Genomic DNA, 26,192 nt, shown 5'->3' on the forward strand with positions numbered 1-26,192 from the left:
CTACTGCCGAATTGGACAAGGCCCGGGAAATTGTGTCCGTGCTGGAAACAAGTGTTCGCTGATTGTTTACTTCATGTCTTTAAATTGCATTTCTGCTGTTTTAATTCCTGCGGCGTCAGGAGAGCGACGGGCTGGGTCTTTCTGTTCTCTCGGATGCTTACCGAACGCAGATGTCACGACCCGAGGCGACTACAGTCTGATATTAGAACTCAATACAGAGCTGTGTTTTCCACTTCAGCAGCTGAGAACACTGCTTCAGCGACGCTGTCCGCTCCGCGTCTCATCTGCAAGAGCACAGACCTCAAGAATATACACCTTCCATGATTATAACAAGATATATACCCCATGACATTATTATTATTATTATTATTATTATTATTATTATTATTATTATTATTATTATTATTTATTAATTTATTTATTAATTTATTTTTTTATTTTATTTTTTGTTCAAATTTCAGTCATTTTGAATTAGTTTTTATTTTTATTATTTTTATTTTCATTTTAGTTCAATGTCATTTTTAATTAGTTTTTTTTTTTTCAAGTTTCAGTCATTTTTAATTAGTTTTTATTTTTGTTGGGTGTTTTGTAATTTTAGTTTTTGTATGTCTGTTTTGTATAAAAATTACCATTTTATTATTTATTTATTTATTTATTTATTTTTTTACACAGCAAAAGTGCTCCATGAAAGTGTCTTAGGCAGTTTGCTTGAGCTGTGCACTCCATGTCAAGTCTGGAGTCATATGAGCTTGTATGAGGAACAGACTCTCACCTTTATTTCTACAGCACTTTATATAATACTGACCGTATCAAAGCAGCTTTGTAATGTCGAACAGTAAATAGTTTGTCAGTAATACAAGACTCATATGTCTCATGTCTTGTGAGCAGTTGTTGAACCTTACAGTAAATGTTTTTAACTACAAAAATCATGCTGATGTGGTCCCTTTTTTTTTTTTTTTTTTTTTTTTTTTTGATTGGCAGGCCTCATTTACAGAAAACATTAGCTTCTTTTAACATCTGAAGAGAAGCAGGTTTAAATCCTTTGAAATCAATCTCAGGTTAGAGAAAACAATGTTTTGATCAATGTTTATGGCAGTTTGATAAGACAACCAATCATCCACATGCACATAGTTCTGAAAACAAACAAATAAACAAAAAAACTCAAAAGCCATTTTTTAACTAAGATAATAAATATAAATACAGTGACTTGCTCAGCGAGGAAAAGGCAAGAAAATATCAGACACAGTTATGTCTGTGTAGATGACGATTCAGTGCTCCAGCACGAGAGTGTTTGGCGCCCTCTCGTGGCTGATGTACTTGATCTGTTTTACTGTCAGTGTCAGTGTCAGACACAAGAGGGCGCCAAAGCCTGTAGAAACACCTTCAGCTCTCACAGCTCTGCTCCATCTCAACACATGTGTACTGGCTGCTGTTTTACTACATATCTCAACCCTGAAAAGCTTGACTTTATATTTGATTTTTTTATGTTATTTAACCTTTATACAAACTATTTTTAAAGTTTTGCATAAGTGTTTTGTTCGACTATCATAGAGTCTGATATAGTGAGAATATGAAGGGGAATCAATTTTATTAAGAGGCTCAAACTCTGCAAAAATATGCAATTTGCTGCCAATGCTGATATTTATATGATGCTTGTGATGTAAATCAGTGAGATCTTTCTCAGTAGAGCAGATACTGATATAAACTGATGTAAATATCACTCTATGTATCCAGCAATGAGATGAGATGTAAATGATCCGCACATATAACACAGTGATGGAGAGCTGGAGAAATAAACTCTCCTCAGAAGATGTGAGATGTTCTGGAGGCTTGTGAAGATCATTCCTCCGCTGAGAAACAGTGAAAGTAAAGCTTCTGGAAACAAACGCTCCTCAAAAGGAGTAAAGCTGAGCTGCTTCAGTCCAGGAAGAGTTCATCTTACTGACCTTATTCTGACCTTTACTTGATCACAACCAGACAAGATCTGAGTCGAGCTGAAGCTGGACACTTGAACAATTACATTTTTTTATTTATGTAGTGGATTGTGTGAGAGATGTTCAGCAGCAAAGTTTGATCATTTAGAGGCCTTAGAAATCAATGATCAAATATAATACAGTAGGCTTTGTATCAGTCAATAACATGTATTTCTGTAGCACATGTCTGCCAAAGAGCTTTACCAGGACCTAACAAGTCATACAACTTAAGAGCATGAAAACAATACTAAACAAACTCATAAATCACATGGTCCCAGATGAACAGCTATAGTTTCAGAGTAAAGTGTTGTCTTTGTTCTGATCAGATCGGCGGCTGTCTCTGTGCTGTCAGTGCTGGATTATTGTAATATTATCTACAGTATATGCAGGCGCCAAAGCATTGTTTACAGGCGTTGGGTTCTGTTTATGGAGCATTAAAGTTTATTACTTTTCAAAAGCCCTGACCCATCATTGTTTGCTGTACTCTCTCGCTTGGGATGGCTCCTGCACATATCTACATATACTGTACAGTTTATGTACAGACTTTAACTCAGCATCTCAAACAACACCAAGACTCCTTACTTCACTGTACCTGGGACGAAGGGAGGCCTGGCTGATTAATGTCTAATTGATCTCAGAGGACCAAACAGCATCGCTTTAGTCTTTCTTTCATTCAAGTGGAAATAAATCAACTTCTAAATGTCATTACGATGGTAAAGGCATAGATAGGATATATTGTGTTTCTGACAAATAGATTCAAGGGAATATACCCATTACAATAAAAGCTTAAGAACATTTAGATTTTTAAATAATTTCAATCAAACACTGTCATATAACACCACAGAGTTTCTATTGGCTCAGTGTGAAAGACAAATCAGCCGAAATCTGCCATCATGATTTCAGGATCAGGGGACATTTAGGAAATATTAATAAGCATGTATGTATCAAAATTTTGCATAACACCACAGACCCATGCATCCCTCAGATCATCCAGCACCTGCGGTGACCTTTACACACAGGAAGTAGTTCAAACTGAATTCTCAATTTCCATAAAGGGGTGATATCCATTGTTGTAACACCAAAAACATGATTTTGGAGGACACACCTTTTCTTAAATATAACAAAATATTTACTATTAATAATAATAATAATAATAATAATAATAATTGTATGTTACATAAAATATTTATTCACAATATAACAACTTTATTTGTGTTAAAAATTTTATAGGCTATTGTTGCCATTACATTCCATGATACATATGGCGAGAACATCCATATTTTGTTACAAAAGCAATCTCTAAAACTCAATTCGAGTTTATAAAAAGAAAATATAAAGAAAAGAAAAAAAAAGAAGATAAAATTGATATTGGGAAAATGATAAAAATAAGACATTAATCAAAGAGTAGTATTAGATTACATAGTAGAGACAGGATTAAATAAACGGTTTTTATCGTTAAATAAATAAATAAATAAACAAAGCAATGGAATGCTTTTTTTTTTTTTTGGAATGGGAGCTAAACTCGCAGCAGCCAGAAATACAGAACCCGAAATAAAATTAATATTAAAATAAATAAATACACAAATAAATAGATTCTGAATAGAGGCGGGACTATCATCCAGGTATGAACATGTGGTGGCGGTATGTGCCAGCGGTGCGGAATACGTCAATAATTCCAAAGAAGAAGAAGAAGAAGGAGCGGCCCCGCGCATGCGCACCGCCGGCAGGACTGTGCCCCTCCAGGACATCCAGCAGGACCGACTGCTGCCGCTGCGCGCACGAGAACAGAAGACAGCGTCTAATACATGATCCGCCTAATCCCTCATCCCTCCTCGAGCTCCGGGACTGACAGATAATAACGCGCTCGAGCGGAATCTAGAGACGATACAGCGGCGCTCTGGTGGCTTTGGTTGACCGGGGTTCGTCGAGGATGAGGCTGATGGAGAGCACACACGCGGATGGAGAGGGGAAGCGCGAGCTGCCTCCTCCGTTCAGGAACCCGTTCGTGCACGACCTGCGATTCACGACAGCGCAGAAACTACAGGTACGTGTGTGTTTGTGTTTGCTGCTGTGAGCCGTGAGATGCTCCTCTTAAGCTTTTCGATTCAGAGTTTCCTTCCTGTGCTACATGTTGCACTCGGTCTGGAAGAGCCTATCAGGATCGAGGAGTCCGGCGCGAGCCGCTGCGACAGAAACACGCTTCAGCTCGAGCCTCTCAACGGCCTTCTGTTCGATCACAGCCACCACTCCTGATAGTGTCTGTCTATCTCTCTGCCTATCTGACTGTCTGTCTGTCTGTCTGTCTCTCTCTCTGTCTATTTGACTGTCTCTCTGTCTGTCTGTCTGTCTGTCTGTCTCTCTGTCTCTCTGACTGTCTGTCTATATGTCTATATGTCTGTCTGTCTGTCTCTGTCTGTCTGTCTGTCTATTTGTCTGTCTGTCGTTCTATCTATCTATCTGCCTATTATTCTCTTTGTCTATCGTTCTGTCAATTTGTCTGCATTCGGTCTGGCTGTTTGTCATTTTGTCTGTCATTTTATTTATCTGTCTATCGTTTAGATTTTTAGTTTTGTCTGCCCATTCATTCTGTCTGTCCTTCTCTCTGTTTGTAGTTCTGTCTGTTGCTCATTAATTCTGCTTTTTTGTTTGTTCTGTCTGTCTTTTGTTAATTGTGTCTGTTATTCTGTTCATCTCTCCATCTGTTGTTAGGTTAAGACGAATCACTTGTGATTATTGTACGTATCTCATCAGTTAAGCTGGTTCTGTGATCAGTAGTAAATCTCCAGCACCTGTTCTCAGATGGAGCACGAAACCACGATCATATTTTGTGCAAAACAAATGCCGCTTGTGAGAGATCCAGGGCTCTGTGTAGTTAATGCTGCTTCATCCGAGAACACATACTGGAGATTTACTACTGATCACAGAACCAGCTTAACTGATGAGATGGGCGTTAATTATCGTATTCAGCACCTGCTGTAGGGATTTCCTGGGTTTCTTCTGCGGGGTGTATTTGGAGTTTCTCTGGCCTTCAGATGGAGATTTAAGATATGCATGACAGTCGCAGCTTCTGCCTAATCACGATTTATCGCCTTTGCAATTTTAAGTTTGATTCATCATGCAGCACTATATGTCTGTTTGTCTGTCTGTCAGTCATTTTATTCTTGTCAGTCGTTCTGTTATTCTAGTCTGTTTGGCTGTCTGATGTTTTATTCTATCTGTCTATCTTGTTTGGGTAATGTATCATGTATACAGCTCGACTATCTAGCGCTGTGTCTGTTGTCTGATGAGCGGTGCATGTGTGGTTTCTGCTCGACTGATAAGCAGCTCTGCAGGTGAAGATGAGCCCATGTGTGTTCCTGTAGGCCTCTAGAAATAAACTTGTAGTTACAGTTTTCCAAGAAAAGTCTGAAACTGCATGTCAGAATGTTTCAGTGGTGCATTTTTTTTCTAATTAAATGCATAGTTTTTCATGATCCGTATCTGTATTCTTTGATAAAAATTCATATTTTTGTTTATTTTTTTACAAAATGAGATTTAAGACCAATTATAAATGAAAAGGTTTCCTTTTATAATTGCTTGGACAAAATGATGTACATTTCTTCAGGAAATTGAAATTTGTAGAATAACAACTACATTTTAATTTTAAAACAAATTCCAAGTCAAATAAAAAATAAAAATAACAGAAATCTCTTCATATAAACTAAGCCTTAGTCTGTGTGCTTTCCATTTTCCATTAGATCCTACCATTGGATTTTAATTGTGATCAAAACATGCAGCATGATCAGTTTCAAAATATGAACCAAAAACAGAATGATTTGCTTTTAGCTTTGTGAAAGTACTACATTAAACATCTGAAGGAAAGAAAACAGCAGAAGCTCTGAATGAGACGCAGATTCACTCTCTGACAGCAGGTGGCACTCATGAAACAGCAGCAGTGCAGCGTTTCCTTGGTTACCAATTATAAACACTACATCAATATGCATTATACAGCGATGAGATGAAGAGACAATACCGTCTAAACTTTTCCTCTCAGAGAAACTCCCATTACAGTGTGGTGATTTGTTTAACTTCTAAACTGATTTGAATTGTCACATCTAATCTACTCGGATCTAATATATCTCTTTAGATAAACATTCCTGAGCTCAAATAATTCACACAGAGTTGATTTAAAACTCCCTAAAGTATGGTAAAACCGTTAGATCTCAGAAATGATACCAGCTGTAATGATGCTCATGTTTGCAGTTATAGTTATTTGTGCATATGTTATTATTGCATAAGTGTCTGCTGATTCTCATGCTGATGTGTGCGTTCCCTCGGTCTGTCTGCGTCAGCACATGTCGAGGTGTGTGATCCGTCGTCTTTTCAAGGACTGCCAAGCACATGCCATGGTCTGAATTGACCTCTCCAGGCTTCTTTAGCATCACGATGTTGAAAACGTTGCTTCTGAAAGCTTTTAGTCTTCAGCTCTCTAATTAACAGACAGATCCTGAAGCCTCAGTAATGAGCCATTGAAGACAACAGTTCCTTGTTGAGCTGGCTGTCAGTTTCATGCTCGGGTTTAACACTGTATTTTTAACGTGACATTAATATCAAAAGGACTTCTGTGGCAGGAGCTCTTTTATTCTCATCAAGCGCAGGCTCTCGACTTGTGCAGTTTCACAGGAATAAACTCACGTTCACTGCTTTCATAGTCTGTTTTTGCAAGGGCTGCTTTAAAACAGACACCGAGACTAGTTATGGCTCCAGTGTCTGAAGTCTTGTTCATCGTGTCTGTGTTGGACAGATCCGGGTTTCCCACACATTGATTTATTTCTGGCTGGCCAACACAATATCAAAACTGACCACCACACATAGATTTTCCAAAGGGCTTTGAGTTCATTGAATGAACGTGAACACTGCACATTTCACAATCAAAAACCAGTGCGGGTGTTTTTATATCACTGTATTTTAGAATGAAATTGACTGTATTTAGAAATGTTTTATTTATTTTCATTCCATTTTGCATGTAATGATTGATAAATCAGCGTTTGTGAGCTCAGCTCTATCTCTGCTGCTCTTAAAGCGCCTCCTGCTGGCAGGAAATGAATCTGCATGTATATGTAGCCTATATATGGGGGCGGGGGAGTGTAAGGCTGTGGGAAACACTGCTGACCTTTGACCCCATCATTCATTCAGAGACAGCTCAGTCCTGTCACATCCATTTATAAGCACAGATTCACATGTTTTCAGACATGTTCTCTTACATTGCTCTAAACACTCATGCAGTCCTGGTTAGAACCGAGCTGGCTGGAGTCTTGCACGTTGCAGTGGGTTTGTGAGTCTCGAGGTTGTATCTTTCAGCTGTGTGAGGATGAAGTTTGTCATGTAGTTCCACACTGACTGTTTCCTGTGCTTGTGGCTGTGTGTTAATGATCATCTTTAGCTTCCTTGTCATGCCTAACGCTCAGTCCTTCAGTCAGTGAGATGATTCAGATTGTGATGTACTCATGACCAGTGTGTTCCAGTCTTAAAATGAGGCTAGCAACAGGTTGCCTGTTGTCTTTTTGTTAAGTCAGATGTTTTCAGCTTGTGAACTGAACCTGAGGTCACAGAGACTCCAGATGAACTCCAGGACGGCCGGAAGCAGAGTAGACCTGGAGTTCATCTGGAGTCTCTTCTGCAGAGTGAAGGAAGACACTCTGTAAATGCTAACTTTGTGAGTTTCTTTCTTGGCTGCATTACATCACAACTGTTTCGAAACGTTTTGAAATTTCAGTGGTTTGCTCACTGTACACGAGGCGTGAAATGTTGGATGAAAATATAAAATTTATGCATTTAACAGACACCTTTATCCAAAGCGACTTACAGTGCATTCAAGCTAATATATATATTTTATGTATTTTTTGCTTGCTTTTGTTACCGGTATATGTGTTCCCTGGGTATTGAACCCACAACCTTTTGCACTGCTAACAAAATGCTCTACCACTGAGCCAGAGGAACACGATAGTAAATACTGAATCGTGAGTGGGGGTTTTTATGAATATATATTTAGTAATGTTTATAAGTGCAGCACTGCTTTGTTTACAGCGGTAACCGAGGAAACGCTGTATCTGCTGCTCCATGAGCGCCTCCTGCTGTCAGAGAGTGGATCTGCGTCTCATTCTGTCCGTCTGCTGTTTCTGTTTCATGGGATTCTCTTATGTAGCATAGTTACACAAAGCTAAGGTCAGACCATGCTGTTTTTTAGGGGTGCTCTGATCACGATTGGCCGATCGTTAATGCGCATCTCGTCAGTAAAGCCGGTTTTCTAATCAGCGGTTAATTCCATCAGGTGCGTGATTTCACATAGAGCAGCTGTTACTACACAGAGCCGTTGTTAACTGAGAAGATGGGCCAATAAACGCTGAAAATTAACGTGATTTGCGCATCTTCTCTGTTAACAACGGCTCTGTGGAGTAACAGCTGCTCTATGTGAAATCACGCACCTGATGGAATTAACCGCTGATTAGAGAACCGGCTTTACTGACGAGATGCGCATTAACGATCGGCCGATCGTGATCGGAGCACCCCTACTGTTTTTGCTTTAAATTGTGAAATTACACAATATAATGTCAATCAAAAACTTCTCATGCTGCATGTAACATGTTGGTTTGGATATTGATTAAAACACATTCTGATTCATATAAAGGCAATCAAAACAACAAGATACAGATTTTTGGTCAAACTGCCCAGGACTAGTGCATCAATGTTTTTGAGTTAATACTTTTATGATGTTCAAAATATTAAAAACTAGATTTATTTTTTTTCTTATTGCTTTAAATTGAAATCTACCTATTTATTAAAAGATAATAATGAATTAAAACCGCACATTCTATACTGAAGTATGACTGAAAGCACATGATTGTTGTTTACCGTTTTCATGCGACTCCCCGCATTAACACACTTTCAAGACTTTAACATTTTCACTTTTCTAACTGACCCACTTCTAAAAACAGATGTCTTTGTAAAGAAATATGTAGTTTTGGAGACGCTGACGTGAAGCGGACACTTTTCTGCTCCTCAAACACATAAAACATCAGCCTTCATAGAGTTTCTTGATTTAAGCAGACGCTGCACTTGTTCAAACAGACAGTTCTTTATTTACGCTTGCATTGCAAACAAGCAGAGACCGTCTCAAAAATATGTGTGTGGATAACTTAGATGCAGTACAATAGAAGACACCACGCTTCTGAGACATGCAAAGCATTGCACGTAATAAGTAAAAAACAAGTCTAGAGTAAGTGTATAATAGTGATAGAATTGTTAGACATTTACCTTGTTTTATCAAAATTTTCTGAGCTGTTATTCTCTTTTAAAAAAAAAGAAATTAGATGCTACGGTGGATTTATTTATTTTGTTTTATTAACATTACTTATTACTTAATGGAATACAAAATGACTTGTTGCAAACATTTCTTGTGCAATTATTAATGCAGAAAATCATCCCGAACGTGGCCTGCTTGTTTGAATGGTTTCAGATGAACACCAGTCTGCGCTCATTCAAGCAGATGTTGGTTTCTGGAGGACGAGGTTTATAAGACCGTGGTCTGGTGTCTCTCATCTTTGGCTCACCCTCATGTGTGGATTTCTTGTGGACACAAAATAAGATCTTTTGAATTTCAGTTGCGTCCGAACAATAACGAAGCCCATCGAGTTTCACTGTGAGAACAAAATGATGTGTTTTGTGCTGATTTGTCATCGTTGTTGAAGTGCTCTTGAATATGAGTGTCTTGCTGTCCTTCTGTAACTCTAGTCAGCAATCACAGCAGTATTTAGACCTCGGTGAAACAGTTTGTGTCCTTCACCTGATCATGAAACTCCATCAGCAGAGCTGGTAGATGGATCGTAATCTGTTACTGATGCCAAATCACACGACAGAAGCTGTAGTTAGTAACGTAATCCATTATATTACTCATTTTAGTTAATATAATCAGCTGATTTTAGATTACTTTTGACCTGGAACCATATTGATCTAAAATGCTAAGAAAATACATTAAATTAATTGATATTGACAGAATGAGTGCATTAAACATTACATTATGTCAAGGTTTCCCAGACTGGGGTTTGTGAAGGAACTGCAGGGGGTTGTAAATTAAATGAAAAGTAAATAATTAAATTTAAAAAGAAAATTAATAATAAAAAAATTAAAATGAACATCATTCAAAATAAAACACTTACTAAAAAGACATTTTGATTTGGTTACCTGCATGTCATGTGACCATTAACCGATTAATCAGAGAACCTTGAACATGTAAATGTGTTTCTTAATAACTTATTACATTTATAATATCAGGGATACTTCAGGTGAATATATTAGGTATAATATAATTTTAATGTTTAAAAGAAGAAAAGCCTTCCAAAAACATAGTAATTCATGACAAAAATTTTTTAAAAAATAATAAATGTTAATCAGTAGTTGAAATGCTGAGGAAACACACATTAAAACTGAAGGGATTTCTGTAAATCCAGTGCTATTATTACAATTTAGTTTAAAAAAGTGCTCATAATACAGTATAATCTGAATAATTTGTAATATATAATTATTCATGGTATTTAGAAGTGCCCATAATAACAATATTGTGCATATTCATTACCGTGACACATCGCATTACTGAATACCGGCACAAGTCTAATTATTATTATTAGTATAATTATTGTTTATAGCCTATGTTTTTTGCTCAAATTTTTTGTACAATTTTTGATAATTTTCGAATGCCAAACATTTGGTGCATTTCTTACTTCCCCTCCTTGTTTACAAATCTGAAGTAAGCCCTTACATCTGATTTAAACACAGAAGGGGCTTTCCTGATAACTTTCAACGATGCCATCATCTTTATTTGAATAACTTACTGCATGCTGAAGGTGACCCAGCTGATCTCACCAGAAAAAAAAACACCATCTAGTGGATTGTCAAGAAATTTGTTTTATTTTTCTACCAAATAGTATACTAAAAAGATCGATACTTGGCGTCCGTGTCCATGTGTTTTTCCCCCACCCCTAGTAATTTGTGGTCGACCGATATATCGGCAAGGCCAACATATCAGCCGATTTCTGGCATTTTTCAAATATTGGCATCGGCCGGCGTGTTCGAGGTGGGACTTTTATTTTGACTGCGCTGAGAACGCAGTGCCTGAACACACAGTGCTCACACTCTCGCTCTTATTACTGTTGTTGTTAACAGTTCTGTCTAAATACGAATAGATAGTCTGTTTAATGATCAGAGAATGGTTTAACAAAGGAATTAATGTATACTTAGTTGAATCCAGCCGTGAGATCTTGTGAAGTGTGTATCCAGCATGATCACGTGTTCTCTGTGTCATGATCCGTGTGAATTAAATGCTTTAAACTTTAAACTCATGATTTCAAATTATGCTGCACTTTATGCATTTGTCCACTGTCATATTTATGTAATTTTACTGTGTGCCGTATGTAAAATGAGTGTTACCCCTGGCTTTGTTTGAAAAATATTATTCCCTATGCACAAACTTCCCAGAATACTGAGTGCTGATGGTTACAGTGTTCACTTCCTTTTTAATTATATATTATTTTACACATTTGTAAAAAGATCACACATTTACACACGTTTATTTTAAACATTTAATTTTTTAATCCACTGTCAAATGATTTCAAATGTATTAAATATGAAAAAGATTTCCAAGATATCGGCATCGGCTGTCAGAAAAACCAATATCAGTCGACCACTACTAGTAATCAGTAAAAAGTAACTGTAGTCTGAATTAGAGTATTTTAAAATGAAACATACGAGTACTTTAGTTTCTCCCATTCATTGGAATAAAAGTGAAAGTTTTTAGTATTTTTGAGTTTTAATCATTTATTTCCTAACTAAAGGAGATTCCAGTGTTACAGTAATGCAGAAGTTATATCATGTTGCTGTAATATCCAGCTTGATCAGTGCGGTTTGACACAAGAGTTGTAAGGTGAGTGAATGGCTTCACCAAGCAGCTCACGGCTGGTCGGCAAATTGGTTTTTGTGAGATTTTGAGCAGGAATCTGTATTTTTAGTGCCTCTGCTTGCTGATATGGGATTTGGCAGCCTGTTGGTCTAATCCACTCAATTAAAGCAGCTCGGTGGAAAGCATGAAGGCCTCCTGAATGTCTTCCAGCGCTGGTAATTGGTCACTTTGAAAGATATCGGTGTGCAGATGCAGTGGAGTGCTGATAAGAGCAAGGCAAATATTGACTGCTGATATCTGGTGTCTCCGCTGCGCTGATAAGAGCTGCTTCTGTTTGATAACCACGGGTTCAGGGCCCATAAAGCTTGTGTTTGTGCGTGATGTGATCTGTTGAATGCGTCCTGTATCACAGCTCATCTTAGAGGTGTCTAGGGGGTCTACCAAATTGGCATCAGATGAAGTCACGATCAGGCTGATGTTATTGCCTGTGCTGCTGGATCGGCTCGACATGGACACAAAAGTGAGATCCGGGCTAAACATGAGGAAAATCGGCCAATTCCTATATATATATTTTTTTTAATCATGCATAGGCCTGTCACGATAACACATTTTGCTGGTCGATAAATTGTCCAAGAAATGATCGCGATAAACGATAATATCTTCGTTCTAAGACCAGTTTCAAATAATATAAATGAAAATGGCAGAAAGTGAAAGTGACAAGTGAAAAAGTGAAAAAGAATAATAACGCAGGTACACCTTTTCAAAGATAAATAAACTTATTTTATTTTATGGCAGATTCAGAGCAAGAAATACCAACAGGTTGACTTTGTGTGGCTTAAAATTAATACATTTTGTATGTTATATTATGTTTATATGCCAGTTAGGGATGCTCATATTGACCGGTTAACCGATAACCGAAAGTAAACATGTTGACCGATGAAGGGGCCGTTCACATATCACATCTTTTTTTTGTGCTCAAGTTTGTTATTTCAAATGCAATATGTGCTGCTCATAATGGAAGAGACGCGCTCATGTTTTCCAGGCAAGACCGCATCGCATCTAGTTTAAAACATCTCCGCTGTTCACAATGACACAAGCGCACCAGGTCATGTGACAAGAGCCAACTCAATCAGCTTCCTTCAGGGTGAAAATACCCGTTGTGTGTGAGAAATGGGGTGCACCCAAACACAAGCAAACACACGCCTACAGACATAATAAGCTGAGCAAGCCAAAATAAGCGATCGAAAAGTAGGCCCAGTTCGACAGAAAGGGCAACGAAGTTACTTGCAAAATATGCTACACTGTATTAAAATAAAGCAGTAGTGTAAGTACAATGCTGTATCACACAAGCAAACTTCCCCGATGAACCGTAGGCCAGTGGCACAAGGGTTAACCCTGGACTGCTGGAAACTAACCTTTTGTCAAGTTTGTCAAGACTGCTGAGAGGAAGCGCTGAGCTCTGAAAGTGATAGTGTAATGAGCTCTGATCTGTCAGTTTGACCCTCGTGAGCTCTGAACAGGAAACATGCACCTCTCTGATCTGCAGAAACGCTTCATTTTAAAGCTTTGTGTGTGTGTGTGTGTGTGTGTGTGTGTGTGGTTCTCTCTGCAGATCGGTTTGATGACGTTGACGCTCTTCCCCATCCGGCTCTTCATAGCGGCGTTCATGATGCTGCTGGCCTGGCCGTTTGCCTTCATCGCTTCGGTGGGCCGCTCCGAGACGGCGGTGGAGCCGCAGTGCTTCTGGAGAAAGTAAAGAGCTGCTCTGCTTCACTTCAGCTGACAGAAACACTGAAGCTTTATTACTCGCTCAGATTCCTTCACTCATCTGGCTGTAGTGTTTGTAGTCTGTCTGTGGTGAAATTGACTTCAGATCCTCTATTTCATAAATCAGGAAGTTGCTGAAAGATCCGATGTTCAGCACGAGAGCAACACAAGCACAGCTAGACCGCTTCTGTCCTGCCACACCATGCACCTGGAAGAAAAGAGATCTAAATGAGTCCCACTTAAAGGGGTGGTGAACTGCCTTGTTTTTTTTTTTTTTGAGCTCCATTTATAATGTTATCAAGATTTTTACATCAAAAAACACCATTATTCAGAAGTAATAGGCTATTCTCTGTCCTGTTTTGACCCGCTCATCAGCACGCTGTGTTTGAACAGGAGTACTCAGAAGTAAACACACGCTGCTGTGATTGGCTGACAGGTGTGTGTGATTGACAGCGTACATCCTTCACAGATGGATGCATAAATACTGTTCATATCAAACCATCTGTAATAACAGACAGAGCAATATTGATCATATGATAAAAACAGTTCCTCACACTTGTTACGACATTACTGTCAGATCCAATATAGTCACACCTCATCGTCTTTCAGTTTTAATCTTTCTGAAAATCCTGTCTTGAATTATGCCTGTAAACGAATCCACAGTAAAATGAAGTGAACAAAGGACTGAGTTCTTACTGACATGGTCTGGATCCTTATAAAAAATAAAGTCCAATGTTTCCTAATGTTGGGATCAGAAGGAAGGCATCTTGTTGGGTTTGGAGCATCTTTATCGTCCGTTGTCTGTGTGGACCTTCCTTTAGCACATCTCATTATTTACACTACAGGCGTGAACCGGTGGGCGGAGTTAAACAGGCAGTGCAGTAGAACTGGTGGGTGGACTTAAACTTGCAGTGATGCAGAGTTGGTGGGCGGAGCTAAACAGTCTTTGATGCAGAACTGGTGGGCGGAGCTAAACGTGCAGTGATGCAGAACCGCTGGGCGGAGCTAAACAGGCAGTGATGTAGGACTGGTGGGCGGAGCTAAACAGGCAGTGAGGTACAACCCGTTGGCGGAGCTAAAAAGACAGTGATGTAGAACCGTGGGCGGAGCTAAACGTTCAGTGATGTAGAACCAGTGGGTGGAGCTAAATGTGCAGTGATGCAGAATCGGTGGGCGGAGCTAAACGTGCAGTGATGCAGAATCGGTGGGCGGAGCTAAACGTGCAGTGATGCAGAAGCAGGCATGGCAAGATCTCCTGCGGAGGCGGGGTTTACCCCATTATTTTGTCATAGAGTGGTTTATTCCACAGCCTGTCATTTTTTCAGATAGTCTTCAATTTAGGCTGATTTTAGCCTAACCAGAAAATGTTGTGTTCTGAAACTTACAGGATGTTTTTATAGTACAATGACCTCTTAAAAGGTTGAGGGATTTTTAAATTCTCAGTTCATGACCCCTTTAAACTTTAAATCATTTGGGTGTGGGTTTGCTCTGTCAGCATCAGCAAACATTAATTCTCCCACATCAGTATTTAAACATGTTAGAGTCACACATTTCTGCTGAAATATTAGTATTATGCTATGGTTCAAAAGTTTGGGGTCAGTAAGACCAGCTCACCAAAGCTGCATGCATGGAGTCATTTTTCAACTTTGTTTACACTGATTTAGAAACACTTTTATTTAGATGCACATACTCACCCTGATCGTTTTAGGAGTAGCTCTTTCCAGAGAGAGCTGTTCAGGTGTGTGTTGTCTGTATGGTGCGGCTCATTGCTGTGCTTCAGAAAGCAGTGATCAGATGAGGCCAGGGCTGTGCTCTGTCTGACGGTGGATGTGCTGGCTCTTCTGCAGGCTGGTGGACGTGGTGCTCAGGACCATCATGCGGGTCATGTGGTTCGCCGGAGGTTTCCACTGGATCAGAATTAAGGGCAGACAGGCTCTGCCCGCCGAAGCACCCATCCTCACCCTCGGCCCACACTCGTCCTACTTCGACGCCATTCCTGTCACCATGACCATGGCTTCGATCGTGATGAAAGCGGAGAGTAAAGACATCCCGGTGTGGGGCAGTAAGTCCTCTGTTCTGCTCATTCATCCTCTTCATCACTGATATCTTCATCATAGCTCGAGTTCATTCACCTTTCCTCATTTTGAAAATGTTGCTGATTTATAAAAAACATTAGATATAGGCTGATTGTGTTTTAAGGAAGCTTCTTCTGCTCATCAGTGCTGCTTTTATTTAATTTATAAATATAGTAAATGCAATATTTGTTCAGATGTAATTTATTGCTGTGATCAAAGCTGCATTTTCAGCATCATTATCAGTGTTGAAAAGAGTTGTGCTGCTCAATATATTTGTGGACGGCGTTTCTGCAGCTCCTTAAAGTCTCAAAAAGTCTTACATTTTAGTTGTATCAAATATAAGGTCATAAAAAGTCTTATGTTACACGAAAGTCTTAATAATGATTTCTAAATGTTTTAAATTTTGATACGGCTTAATGTGACAATTAAAGATCACAAGGCTGTGATTTCACTGAATAAGAATGAACACTACACAAAGTATTTCTGCTGTTCCCACAGCGCCACCTGCTGGCAGAGAATGATAGTGTGTTCAGTCAATCTTCTGCTGTTTTTGTTCAGACCAATGTGAAATCCACCCGTGTTTTTATGCTGCAAACATGCAGCTTTATAAATGTGAACTGATGGATTGATAAGAATATAATGCATTATAAAAACTTAAACCATTAAGTAAAATATATTTATGTGTTTTTTAATTTATATAATAATTGGTTGATGATAAGTGTTTAAATTAATATAATAATTTGTTTGGCTAATCTATTTTCTTAAAAATCTATTTTCTTTATCATTTTATTAAACTTTGTTTTTGTGAATACCTGTGTCTGAACTGTCATTTTTCAGTTAAGACACAGACACTGACACCATCCCATTCACACGGTGTTAATTTGATCTGTGCAGCTCTTAAAAAGTCTTACATTGGAGCTTTAAAACCCTGCAGACAGCCTTTGTGGAAACTGTGATGCATTTTATTTTCCAGAATTCACAGAAGAATACAAAGATCAGAGGAACAGCATTTATTTGAAATGAAGGTGTCAGGAAGACAGTAGTAGCGTATTATTAGCTTTGCTCAAACAGCTGTCTGGTTTCAGGGTTTATCCGTCTGACAGGCAGCAGCTGCTCACGTGATCATTTAGACGATGGATGCCGCAGACAGAAGGTTAACTACGGTTGAGATGTGTTCTTCACGATGCACCATTGAGACTGATCACGGATGAGCGCTGGTTTTGTGGCCAGGTGATTAGATGAAGCTGGTTAGTGCTAATTTAGTCTCTTAATCCCTCGATAGTGCAGATGTCCGTCTGTCTCTGCTCTCCACTCGCAGTGATCTCGGTCATCGCCGGCTGAAGATGATGAAGATGATGATGATGAGTTCAGCAGCTGTAGGGAAGTGAAAGAGGACGATCTGAGTGATTCTGTGACGTCTCAATACACAGCGAATCAGAGTAAACAGAGAAAAGCAAACAAAAGCTTCATTAAATACAGCAAACGTCACGAATATGGGCATATTTCACATCATTGCCTTTTTATATACCTCACAGAGCAGTAAGATTTGTAATGTTTTTTTAAACAAATGTCTAATGCTCACCAAAGCTGCATTTATTTGGTGAAAAATAGATCAAATTATATATGTTGTTACTATTTTAAATCATCTGTTTTCTGTGTGAATCTGTGTTAAAGTGTAATGTATTTCTGTGATGCTCCGCTGTATTTTTTTTAGCATCATTCCTCCAGTCTTCAGTGTCACATGATCTTCAGAAATCAGAATAATATGATGATTTACTGCTCAAGAAACATCTCTGATTATTATCAATGTTGAACACAGATACAACACATACATTTTATTTTTCAGGATTCACAGATGAATAGAAAGTCCAAAAGAACAGCACTTAATTGAAATATAAATATTTAGCAACATTATAAAGGTCTTTGCTGTCACTTTTGATCAACTTAATGCGACCGTGATTAATAAAAGCATTCATTTATTTAAACCGTACTGACCACAAAATGTTAGTGTAATAATAAGTTAAGATAAAGTTATAATGCAAGAAAATTAATCGTTTTTTTTTTCTTCTCTATTTTAATGTGTTAAGACGGTTTAATCATTTGTAATTCCACACTGCTCTATACGCTTATATAAAAATGTTAATTTATTTTTTGAATGTAGTGAATTAAATAATCATCCAAAAACAATGTCTTTGAGGTGAACAATCTTAATGTTCTTTATGTAAATGTAACTGGTTTCGGTGTATGATGTGACCGAGAGGGATTGAGCCTATAGCAGGAGACCCAGATCTGTTCTCACAGATAATTCGTGATATATCGTGTCATTGACTCCTGCAGTCCAGCGGCTCAGTGTGTTCTGGAGAGCAGAAGAAGCTCGTCACCTTTAGGAGAGCGCTCTGAACCCTGTGTGTGTCTCCTCAGCTCTCATCAAATACATCCGGCCCGTGTTCGTGTCGCGCTCGGACCAGGACTCCAGACGGAGGACGGTGGAGGAGATCAAGAGAAGAGCGGGCTCCGGAGGACAGTGGCCACAGGTACAGGTCTTTCTGAAACCCTGTACATCAGCTTGCAGAGATACTCTACTCATTATCAGTTCTTTATCAAATTGAAAGGTTGGTCTTCACAATCTGGGGAATTTTTAGAGAGACAAAAAAAGTTTATTTCTGTGACATGAACATTCAGACAAATCAGAGCGGTGAAATGATTTCAGATTCACCTGACTGATGATATACAGGTTTGATATTTTCTCCATTTGTCAAAGTTATATATGTGGTAGGTGTTTTATCATGCAGGAAAAAATTATAAAAAGGTGGCTTTTTTCACAGTTCAGACTTGTTTTTTTTTTAAAGTTCAGAAGAAATAGCATCTGCACTTCTGATTGTGTTTTTCGCCACTTTAAGAAAAAAACAATCTCATGTGTGTTTGCTGAAGTGATGCCTGATCAGAAACTGTGTGTTTTCCAGATCATGATCTTTCCTGAAGGGACGTGCACCAACAGATCCTGCCTGATCACATTCAAACCAGGTGTGTGTGAGTTTACTAGTGACTTGCTAATCAAGTTAGCAACATGCTATTATCATGCTAATCGTGGTAGCATCATGCTAGTAGCTTGCTGAACAATGCTAGAAACATGCTAATGATGTGCTAATTCTGCTAGCATCATAATCATGCTACCAACATGCCAGTAGCATGCTAATCGTGCTAAAAACATGTTAGCAACATGCTAGTCATGCTAAAAACAGCCTAGCAGCCCCCCCAGGTAGCCTATTAATGTGTCTGTTTTCTAACTGTATAGCCTAGAACACATTCAAACTGAAAACTTTCAGATTGTAAGCTTTTAAAACTACTTTTAAAAGAGTTGGTGTAGGGTGATAGAAAATACAGCTTGTACAGTATAAAACCATCACGCTTATGGAGAATCAGTGTGTGTGTGTGTGTGTGTGCTGCCTAATGGACAAAACTACATTTCTGAAGCAGATTACAAGCTGTGTGTGTATGTGTGTGTTCAGGAGCGTTCATTCCTGCGGTTCCTGTACAGCCGGTTGTGATCCGCTACCCAAACAAACTGGTGAGATCCTTACACACAAACCCTGAAGACTGTGCTTGATCTCCTGAGATCTGATTTGATTGGGTGTCATGTGTAGTTGATCCAGTAATGAGAAGTGTGTGTCGTGCAGAGCTGCTCAGGGCTTGATGCTGTGCTTCTGGTTGCAGGACACCATCACGTGGACGTGGCAGGGTCCCGGAGCGTAAGTGCCTCATCTCTCACCGCTGTAGTGTCGATGAACATCAGAGCAAGGAACGCTCACACACCAGTGTCGCTCTGCTCTTTTGCAGGTTTAAGATCCTGTGGTTGACTCTCTGTCAGCTTCACAATGAGTTCGAGATCGAGGTGAGTGTGTGTCCTCTCTGACGTGTTTGTGTTGTGTTCTGGAGATATAACTGATCTTCTGAAGAGTCTTCAGTGTGCTTCTCTCTTTCTCTCAGTATCTGCCCGTTTACTCGCCCTCAGAGGAGGAGAAGAAGAACCCGGCGCTCTTCGCTCACAACGTGCGCCGCTTGATGGCAAAGTAAGACCTCAGTCTCTGTCTGTATTTGACAAAATATGTACAGAAAGATGTTTAAATATTAGTTTGATTAGCTGCTGTTGTGTGTTTAGTTACTGTGACCTGTCCATAAAAAAGAAAAACTCCAAATCACTGTATCATGTACAGCATTGTTATTATTATCGGTTTATTTTTAGTATTTAAGTTTTTAAATTACAAATTCAGCATAAGCAGAAAACCTTTTTTATATTTTATTTATCTGGTAACAGGCCTTTATTGATGAATCTCTAACCCTAACGAAACCTGTGAAGACAATATATCCTAAAAACTTAACATTTAGCATAAAGAACATTAGAAACTATTTTAATCCTCCTTCAGAGTAGATCAGAAATCGAAGTTGAGCAGTTCCTCTGATGACCGTATACACTGCACAGAGAATGAGCTGGACGAGCTGAGCTGAGTCTGGGTGTCTGACGCTCATGTGTTGTGTCTGAAGGGCGCTGCAGGTCCCCGTCACAGATTACTCGTTCGAGGACTGTCAGCTGACCACGGCGCGGGGTCAGATCCGGCTGCCCGTCCACACGAGTCTGCTGGAGTTCGCCAAGCTGCTGCGCGCTCTGGGGTGAGTCTCGTCCTCGTCCTCGTCTCAGACGCCTCACACATCAGTCCTCTGAAGCTTGCACAGTCTGGATTTCTGGATTTTCCGTTTTTTCATTTAAGTGATTTTTACATCACATTTCTTTATCTCCATTTTTAATAGTTACATTTTAACAATCAAAAAACACGACTAATTAGTTGAAATAATGAAACGTTTAATTTAAAAGTATAACAAAAACTTAGTTTTTAGGGCCCTAGGAAATCAGTTTTATTTTTCTCCCATTTTGATCTTATTATTATTTATTTTTATTATTATTATTATTATTATCATTATTATTATACATTTTTCCAGTGGGGCAAAAAAATATTTTCATTTCCTTTTGGATTCCATGGTTTTCTGTGTCAATAGTTAAATTAAATTATAGTCATTAAAAAGCATGCCTAATTAATTGAAATAATAAAACTTGTACAATTTAACAACAATTTATTACAAGCTTAGGGCCACATGATCTGTCTCATTTATTTATTTTCTTTCCCCCAACATTTGATTATGTATAACATTGTTTTTATTTCCTATTTTTCTGTTGTCTGTTTTAATATTTTCTCGATTTATGATGTAATACAAATGTATTATCAAAAATGGTTAAATGAAGGCATTAACACTTTAATATTTTTCAAACAAAGTGCTGTACATCACATGTTTACTGTTTACATCCAAGCATGAAAAGAACAATCCCATTTGACCAGGATTGATTAGTTTGATGAGTGCTGCTGAGTCTGGATGAGGTTTGTTCTGATCTGCTGGTGTTGGATCTCAGGCTGAAGCGTGTGAACTCGGAGGAGCTCCTGCAGGATTATGGGAAGCGTGCTCGTGAACGGCAGGGTCAGAGACTGAGTCTGGAGGATTTCTCCCAGTTCCTGGAGCTGCCGGTGTCAGACGAGCTCAGACGCATGTTCACACTCTTCCACGAGGTAAACTAGGACTCTGTTGCTTCATCATATCCCTTCCACACAGACGCATGTGTTTATCTGGGTCTGGTCTGTTTCTGAGCAGAACGAGGAGCACTCGATGGACGTCCGGGAGTTTGTGATCGCCTTCTCTGTGGTGTGTCGACCCGCACAAACACTGGACAGCATCAGGCTGGGCTTCCAGGTGTGTGTCAGGAGATATCTGTGACTGAGCGAGTGACGCTGGCTCTGAGACTGCTTTGTGTGATGTCTTCAGATGTTTGAGGCCGAGGAGGACGGGGCGATCACAGAGAAGCAGCTGATGTGCATCATGAGGACGCTGCTGGGGGTCGGAGAGCTGGAGGTCAGCCGTCTGTTCAGAGCCATCGATGAAGAGCACTCGGGCACCATCTGCTTCGGTAAGAGACCGCTCATGTTCCTGCGTCTGTGAGCTTCCTCCTGGAGCTCTAGTAATGGCACTGCTTCTGATTAACACCGCTTGACCTGGTGTGATTATTCTCTCGCTGTGAGTGAGTTAAATGTTAGTTTACACACGAGCAGCGCAGGATTCAGTGATGTTTCAGAACATCTTCACAAACTCAGAAGCTCCCTGCAGCCGTCCAGCAGAATAAACGTTTGATGGTGTGATGTTTAAAAATGAAGAAAGAAAGGTTAATATTAGATAATCATTTGCCATAAATATGACTATTGCAATTTTACAGATAGAACGTAAAACGATGCACTTTCTTTCCATTCTTTACAGTGAAATATCACTATAGTAATACTTATTACTTTGTTTTTATTTAGTCATTTTTATCATTTTAATATTAATAACAATAACTGAATTATTTGATTAAATAATATACATTTAGTAATAAATAGTACTATTTATTTTGGTTTTTATTGTGCCACCTTACAAAAAAGTACAGCAAAACTGGATCGCATTTTAATTTACAATCACAACTTCTTATTTTATTACATTTGTTTAATTTGTGCATCACTTAAGGCCATCTACCGTTGCAGTGTTTGAGGTCAGTGTGGTTGTGTTGGAGCATGTGTTCAGGGGACGTGATGCTGAACTGAAGGTGTGCGTGCGTGCGTGTGTGTGTGTGTGTGTGTGTGCGCGTGTGCGTGCGTGTGTGTGTGTACGTGTGTGTGGTCCTGCTCTGACTCTCGTTCCTCTGCCGTCTCCCGCTGACAGAGAGCTTCAGGGAGTTTGTGGATCAGCATCCAGACTTCGGCGAGCAGTTCCTCTACTCAGATAACGCAGGCTTCGGCAGCTCCCCGTCCCACGCCGCCAACGGCTTCTGCGCTGACTTCAGCCCCAGAGAGCAGAAGAAACTCGACTGATCCGTCCTGCTGCCCCAGACGTCTCCTCAACGCTTGCTGGTTTTCTCTTCCCCTCAAGGGAATTTTGCTTTGCTTTTTTTTTTTTTGGTAAAACAAATACTTGGAAGCCAAGCACATCTTTTGTTTCTGGAGGGGTGATCTGTTTGATCAACTGTGACGGGATGAGAATGATGCAAGTGAACAGAGTCCCAAGAGGTTTCCGGCGCTCTCTTTCAGTCCTCTCCCTCCTCGTCTCCACGACTGTAGATGCCTTCATGAGTTCAGGAGTGAGTATGTGCATGGGCTGGATGCTGGAGTATTTGATCTGATCGTTGAGCGCCAGTGACAGATATCTGATCTCTGTCTCCTCCTGCTGGACGGACCGAGCGTCACATCTGAGGTGCAAACACCACTGGATCCAGAACCAGAACGTTTTTATTATATCTCCCTGATTCCTTGATATTTCGTCTCTTCGCTCAGGGGAAAGCGGCTTACAGCTTTTGTTTTATTTCTTTTCTCATCCTTTTGTACACTCAGTTGCACATTCCTTAATTATGGACGTCCAATAATCATTTCATGATCACACCGAAATCAGACATTTATTTAATTTTTTTTTTACTTCAAATTCTGAAATAAACTGCTAGATTTTAGCATGTATATGGACCAAATAAAGGATAATGACTGTGGTTTAGTTAGAGAATCAGGAATCTGAACAATGTTATTCAGTAGATATAGTCGATAATAGAGCGTTTACCGTTTTGATAAACATATTGCTGTATTTTTCTATTTTTCACTTACAGAAGAAAGTGAAAAATTGACTTGGTTCAAGTCCAATAATTTGTCTGATAAATATGGCTCATTCTAAAATGATAGTACATTTTGATCTGTGTTTTACATCCAGGAAAGTCTTCCTTCCTTCGTTTGAATCCCTCATGAATGATGTTGTGTGACAAATGGACGATATGTTTTCATTCGTTCTGCTTTCTCAAACGCTGAGTGAAGACATCTACTGCCTGCTGTGATAGAACACAAATAATTCAAATATTCATTATTTTTTTGATTGAACCACGTAATGAGGCTGAAGTCGAGCAATATGCAGTTATTTTCTTAAAGTTTGGTCTTAAATTTGCTTTAACACAAAGATTTCAAAAGTTGTCCGTTTATTTTGCTTAAGATACTCTTATTGTTCATAACTTTTTCTAAGATTTTTTTTTTATGGTTGATGATCTGCGATGCGTTCTCACATGTTTGGCAAAGCAATATTTTATTGATGTCAGCACCTTTTTAAAATCGATTTCTGATATGTATTTTGAATATTCCGAGTGCTGGGCATTTTGTGAATTTTGATATACATAAAAGAATGTCTTCTCACTGCCATGACAGATCTGTGATCTAAAGTCTTCTTTTCAGATGGACCTGGTTAACTCGTTTGATTAGCTTCTGTCTTTCCACACTTTCTGTGATGTGTTCCTCGCTGATGCTGTTGTGTTTGTAATTATTATGGTTACAGTTTTTTATTTTTCTTCTCAAATCATAGAGTTCTTAAAGGTTATTGTTGGCCTTGAATGTCAGTGTAATTTTTATGAGGAATAGAGAATGTATTGACAATCCACACAATCAGTGTTCAAAGAGCGTCATATTTGAGTGATATAGTCTCAAACAGGAAGTGGTGAGTAGCAGATCTGGAGCCTGACTAACAGAGTCTCTGTTCTCATGACGGCTCTGGTCTCCAGCTCATCTCACATTTAATGTGTATTTACATGTGCTGGCACTTTACATTTTTAAGCTTTGAGCTTTTGAATCCTCTGACAAATGTGATGTTTGCTGGTGTTATGTTCATGTGAATGTTTACATGTTACAGTGATCAGTTACTGTTTTACAGTGATCGGTTACTATGTTACATGTTACAGTGATCGGTTACAGTGAACTGTTACTGTTACAGTGATCAGTTACTGTTTTACAGTGATCGGTTACTATGTTACATGTTACAGTGATCGGTTACAGTGAACTGTTACTGTTACAGTGATCAGTTACTGTTTTACAGTGATCGGTTACTATGTTACATGTTACAGTGATCGGTTACAGTGAACTGTCTCTGTTACATTGAACTGTTGCTCTGTTACAATTGTTGGTTACTATGTTACAATGGTAGGTTGCTGTGTTACAGTGATCGGTTATTATTTTACTTGCTACAATAATCGGTTACTGTGTTACAGTGATTGGTTACTGTGTTACATGTCATCAGTTTTGTCGTGAATTGAGGACCCAGCATCTCTCTGGTGTGTAATTTGATTATTTTTCAGTGTATGGTTTATTTTAAATACCTCACAGAAGACCTGCTCTCCTCTGTGTCTGTAAAGGTTCCTGTGTTTATATCTCTCTGGTTTCTGTGATGTGTGTCTAACGCTGAGCTGAAGACGAAAGACTGAACTCCTCCAGGTCATGGGTCTTTCTGAGGGCTCTCCTGACACTCGTCCGGCCGAAGTAGATGTTTTAGCTCTGTTTTCCATTTTACCCTGACTTTTATTTTGTAATGTATTAAAAGAGTCCTTTTTACAAGATACCTGGGCTTGTCTGTTTTGCCTGCTATGAAATGATTTGTCATTCTGACACTTGAATTAAAAAGGGACACTTGAGCACATTGTCTCTGGCTCTGCTTGATTTCTGCAGTAACTCTGTGGCCCTCTAGAGGAGCGGAGGGGCTTCTCTGAAACACACGCGCCACGGAGATCACATGAGCTTGTGTGGTAATGGGTTCAGATTGTCATATGAAAATGACAATAATGATAAAAGTTCCAGTTGAATTTGGTATTTCATAAGTATTATGTTGTATTTTCAGGATTTATGCAGATTGTAAAAAGTCTCAATTTGCCCTTCTACAAAGTGAGGCTTCAAAAGGTCTCAAATCAGAACAGAAAGTCTTAAATTCACAATTGTGTGCCATTAAATGTATGCTCCCCTCACCCAATATAAATATCTAAACATCCTTACTTGAGATGTAAGTTGAAGGTATGAAGTCTTGTTTTCTGAGAAATTGAACAAAATGAAATCTATGCTTAAACCAAAAACAAATGTCAATGGGGAACAAATTTTCCCTTTGAATTAAAGGCAGGGTAGGTAAAACAATTATAAACAACTTTCTTCCAAATTTGTTTAAACTTTCTATATATATCAATGCATAATTAAAATGTAAGTACTCTGATAAAAAGAGTATAAAAATCGAGTGACTCTAGACCGTTTAATCTGTATTAAACACAGCTCATTATTTCCATTCGGGACGAAACATAGGATTGGCTTAGGCGACTGTCACTCTCTCGCAACCATGGCAACCACACTTTTGCCACACATGACCTGCCCACTTGCGCACGTAGGTTTGATTTGAGGAGTTCAAGAGGCAAGGATCCTGGGAAAACCAAAACAATTGTAGAGGAACAGCAAGCAAAATTCACAGTACCGGCCTATGCAGTTAGTGAAGGCAAACCAGGCAAAAAAAGGAAGACAGTAACAGTACAAGAAAAGGCAATGA

General features: G+C 39.0%; 1 protein-coding gene across 3 annotated transcripts; it reads left to right on the forward strand.

Annotated features, from left to right (window-relative positions):
* The first annotated feature begins 3,627 nt into the window (after nucleotides 1-3,627).
* On the forward strand, nucleotides 3,628-25,305 carry LOC113060086 (lysophosphatidylcholine acyltransferase 1-like). Of its 3 annotated transcripts, XR_003278190.1 has the most exons (15): nucleotides 3,628-4,017; nucleotides 13,517-13,656; nucleotides 15,519-15,733; nucleotides 18,168-18,280; nucleotides 18,710-18,770; nucleotides 19,256-19,314; nucleotides 19,461-19,495; nucleotides 19,584-19,638; nucleotides 19,734-19,816; nucleotides 20,289-20,414; nucleotides 21,208-21,361; nucleotides 21,444-21,542; nucleotides 21,615-21,756; nucleotides 22,539-24,776; nucleotides 24,819-25,305. XR_003278190.1 is itself a non-coding variant. In XM_026228905.1 (14 exons), exons 1-14 carry the CDS (start codon nucleotides 3,904-3,906, stop codon nucleotides 22,685-22,687), a joined length of 1,545 nt encoding a protein of 514 aa, XP_026084690.1. In that variant the 5' UTR covers nucleotides 3,628-3,903; the 3' UTR covers nucleotides 22,688-25,305. The 3 variants fall into 3 exon arrangements, 2 of the variants coding, with proteins under 2 accessions (XP_026084690.1, XP_026084691.1); XM_026228905.1 differs by having other exon boundaries at nucleotides 22,539-25,305; XM_026228906.1 differs by lacking the exon at nucleotides 3,628-4,017 and adding an exon at nucleotides 13,799-14,107 and having other exon boundaries at nucleotides 13,519-13,656; nucleotides 22,539-25,305.
* The last annotated feature ends 887 nt before the right edge of the window (nucleotides 25,306-26,192 follow it).

The sequence above is a fragment of the Carassius auratus genome, chromosome 41, assembly GCF_003368295.1.
Source record: "Carassius auratus strain Wakin chromosome 41, ASM336829v1, whole genome shotgun sequence".
NCBI classification, from domain to species: Eukaryota; Metazoa; Chordata; class Actinopteri; order Cypriniformes; family Cyprinidae; genus Carassius; species Carassius auratus.

What these genes read in the sequence shown, in the direction of transcription:
- LOC113060086 (XM_026228905.1), top strand. Translation starts at nt 3,904, where the DNA reads ATGAGGCTGATGGAGAGCACACACGCGGATGGAGAGGGGAAGCGCGAG. An exon ending in ACGTGGCAGGGTCCCGGAGC is followed by an intron (nt 19,496 to 19,583) that starts GTAAGTGCCTCA and finishes GCTCTTTTGCAG; the next exon opens with GTTTAAGATCCTGTGGTTGA. An exon ending in ACAATGAGTTCGAGATCGAG is followed by an intron (nt 19,639 to 19,733) that starts GTGAGTGTGTGT and finishes TCTTTCTCTCAG; the next exon opens with TATCTGCCCGTTTACTCGCC.